Source organism: Plectropomus leopardus, unplaced genomic scaffold (assembly GCF_008729295.1).
Source record: "Plectropomus leopardus isolate mb unplaced genomic scaffold, YSFRI_Pleo_2.0 unplaced_scaffold27729, whole genome shotgun sequence".
In the NCBI taxonomy this organism is placed as follows: Eukaryota; Metazoa; Chordata; class Actinopteri; order Perciformes; family Serranidae; genus Plectropomus; species Plectropomus leopardus.
Genome location: NW_024630189.1, coordinates 1 through 3,674, shown reverse-complemented (window position 1 = coordinate 3,674; position 3,674 = coordinate 1). Strand labels below are relative to the sequence as shown.

Here is a 3,674-nt window from a genome sequence, read left to right as displayed (position 1 = left end):
AGTGTAACCCACTCAGAGAAATGCTCCCTCAAAGCACACAAACACACACACATACACACACACACACAAATACATAATCTCTAACATCAAGATCCTTTTTTTACTCATGAAACATAAACTGTGTAGACACAGCGCCCGGTGAAGAACAATGGGGGCCTTTTAACCTGTAGGAAACAGGAAGTAGACAGTTACTGTATTGACACACCCATGACCTGACTCTGTTCCTGTGCTCAACCCCCCCCCAGGGATCTTTTACACAGCGGCCATTGTGGGTCCGGCAGCGGGCTACCTTCTGGGAGGATACTTCCTCAACATTTACACCGAGATCCACCTGACGTGAGTCTGCTGTGGATGACAGAATGGATGAGAACCCAGTAGAATGAACAAACTAGAGCATGTTAGAAAAGAACAGACTTGTCTAAGGCCATGTTTAGATGAGAATGACCATACTAAAATTGGAAAAGTCTTTCCTTTGCATTGAAAAAAAACCCAATTGTCTTCATATGATAACCTTGTGGGAACGATCCTCGTTTACACAGATCCACAAACACAACCCAAAATGCTGCAGTATGCATGCCAGGCCAATAGTTGGCAATGTAACTTTGTGATGACACACCATAGAAGAACACCTGGTGCATGCACAAAGTGCAGCCATGATGTCACTCTTCTCACAGGATCCGCGCATTGCCAGTTTACACGGTGACTGAGGGGGCTGTGTTTTCAAATGATTACACTCTGGAACCCGATTTTTTAAAGGTTGTGTTTTCAGGCCCCTAAAACACTGTGTGAATGTGAATGAAAGGCCAAACCAGTATTATCAAACTAGAATATAGTAGTATAAACATACTAGAGTATAGGCTTGGGCAGTATGTAATGTTTAATACCTTTATACCTGCCTGAAATTTAATCAGTGTATATGCTATTTGACGTAAATAAAAATGTCAAGTGATATATGTGTGTGTTTTTGCTTCTGTGTTGTGACAGGACAGAGATGACTCCAGAGAACCCTCTGTGGGTCGGAGCTTGGTGGATTGGCTTCCTAGCAGGAGGAGCAGCGGCGCTACTGATAGCATTCCCCATCCTGGGCTACCCACGACAGCTTCCAGGTACCACCACTGGCTACAGCACAAACACATACACGCGCACACACACACACACACAAAGTGTGTTGTCAGCAAATGTGACTCACAGTCTCACTTCCTCACTACCTGTGCATCTCCTGCAGGCTCTCAGGAGTATGTGGCCATGCGGGTGTCTGAAGCGCACCAGCTGAAGGATGGAAGCCACACCACAGCCTCGGACCCTCAGTTTGGCAAATCGGTCAAAGACATGCCAAGGTACTTTCATAAGAAGAGGACAGTAGAGTAGTTACTTTTGATACAGTACAAATTACATCATAGACACACATGACACCTTCATGACCTGTGTGGGCACATGTGGGCTGGAAAGCAAACCAGAACAAGTCAGAGCATCGACATGACGAGTTGTTTTTATGCCATAAATCACAAAAGTAACAGATGGAAGATGTTCTCTCAGCAGAAGGAAACCTGCCTGTTAGCTCAGAGTTTATAATCAGATATTTATTAAGAAAGTGGTGCGGAAACACACAGGAAACACCTGTTCTGTTAGTCTTTGAAGCTAATGCTAATATTAGCTTCACAGACTGACAGGACGAGCTCTGAATATGGAGTTCCTGTTTAAAAAAAGCACAACTTTCACCCAGGAGATGCTGTTTATGTCCCGTTTTCGTTACCGCCAAAATGTCAGGTGATATATGTGTCATGTGGCTCATTAACCTACTTTAAGTAGTAACGTACTTATTTAACCTGAACATGATCATTTATTTCTAAAGCTAACGAAGTCATCTTATTGCTTTATTCATCTCTGTGACAGAGAGAGACTTTTAAACTGCAGTAAAAATGTGGTATAGAGTCAATATAATCATTTTGTCAAAATCGAGACCAATATCTGATCTCAGTATCCGATTGGTGCATCCCAAGTTTTGATGACATATATGGGCACCCACCATGGGAAACACAAAAAACAGCTAGAGGCATTTAACATCTTACTCAAAGAAGAAGAAAAGCAGCTGTAAATGTCCACAAATTTGGAAAACAATGAGATTCGAGAGCTCCCTAATCTCAAAGCAGAGGATGAGATCAGCTACCATGTAACAGAGATGGTAAATGATTGTTAATGCCTTGTTATGCTATTGTTATTGATTATAAAGCATTGCAGATGCAAATTTTATATGTCGCACTGGAGGCTGACTCTGTTGTGTTAAAGGCCTCTTTTGTTTCCACAATGCCGGCATGCTGTCTTGATTCACGCACTGTTGCAGTATAATTTTGCAGTTTTTGGATCTGTGTAAAAATACAAAGGCGGTACAAATAAGGGACTATGTAGCGGCTCTACAGCGCAATCACTGTGTAAAAAAGGGCTCGTGTGAGACATAAAAAACTGATAAATCCCCTCTAAAAAGTAATGACTGTTAAATAACCCTTTTGTAGTATACAGGTTCTGACGGGTTTCTCTATTTCTAAGTGCTGAAAATATCCATTTATTAACTCTCATGACATTGCAGTGGATTGTTTTGTGTCCCACTGTAACCCCCTCTGTTATGAATGAATTATCTTCCCCGAATAACTTGGTAACAACAATCCTTCCATCAACAGATTCTAAAATAAAGGAAATAAATGTCACATTCCCAGACAGGCTGTTTTTAGAGCAGCTTGTTATGACTGTAGAAGAGTGACAGCCATGCCTCTTTTCAGTTTACAACTGTGTTTACTACAAGCCCGCATTCACGGTGTGATGTCAGCACTGTAGCACAGGGGATTACAGAGACAGAGTAAGGCGATAATCATGGCGTATTATGTAACATGTATATATCTCTGGATCTGGTGCAGTCAGTGTTTATCTGCATTAGGAGCGTCTCCAGGCTGTTGAGATTAGAGCGCCCTGCTTTAATTAAAAAGGAAGCTCGAGTTTATTCAGTTAGTTGGACACACTCTCCTCTCCTCCTCCTCCTCTCCAGGTCTGTGCTGCTCCTCTTAAAGAATCCCACCTTCCTGTTCCTGTGCATGGCTGGAGCCACCGAGGCCACCCTTATTGCTGGCATGTCCACCTTTGGCCCAAAGTTCTTAGAGTCACAGTTCAGTCTGAGTGCATCGGAGGCTGCCACATGGTTCGGTGAGTGATGAATGAGAGGTGAAATCATATATTACATAGTCCAAAGCAAACTCCAAATTTATTTTAAAGGCTTCTCAGCTCAGTATATTTTTATTTCTCATCTGTGATGGGAAATAAAAACTGTCAGGACAGACTTTTGTTGCTTTGGAAGCACACTTTACATGCTTTTCATCCTTCAATTTACGATATGTTTGGCGTGTTTGGTGTTTGTGCATGTGGTATATGTTTTGGCAGTACTGTGTAATTTTGTTTGATCTTGGAATTTCCAGTTCAGCTCCCACAATAAGTCTAAAATACACTGTGTAAATAAATTATTACATTCATACTGTTAAGTGCAAAAAATGCTATGTGTTGTTTTATGTCTAGGTATCATTCTGGGCCTCGGAATTTGTCATTTTTAATATTTTCCACCTGATGATATTATTGTTACAATATTTGGCATATGGAGAAAATAAATGCTATTTCCGCTAGATGCACTGACA

General features: G+C 41.5%; 1 protein-coding gene across 1 annotated transcript; it reads left to right on the top strand.

Annotated features, from left to right (window-relative positions):
- Nucleotides 1-245: 245 nt before the first annotated feature.
- On the top strand, nt 246-3,192 carry LOC121937877 (solute carrier organic anion transporter family member 4A1-like; the record flags this gene model as incomplete). Its single annotated transcript, XM_042481174.1, has 4 exons — nt 246-336; nt 985-1,106; nt 1,226-1,337; nt 3,038-3,192. Coding segments are annotated over 4 exons (480 nt in total), but the record flags the coding sequence as incomplete, so codon positions are not given.
- Nucleotides 3,193-3,674: the final 482 nt, after the last annotated feature.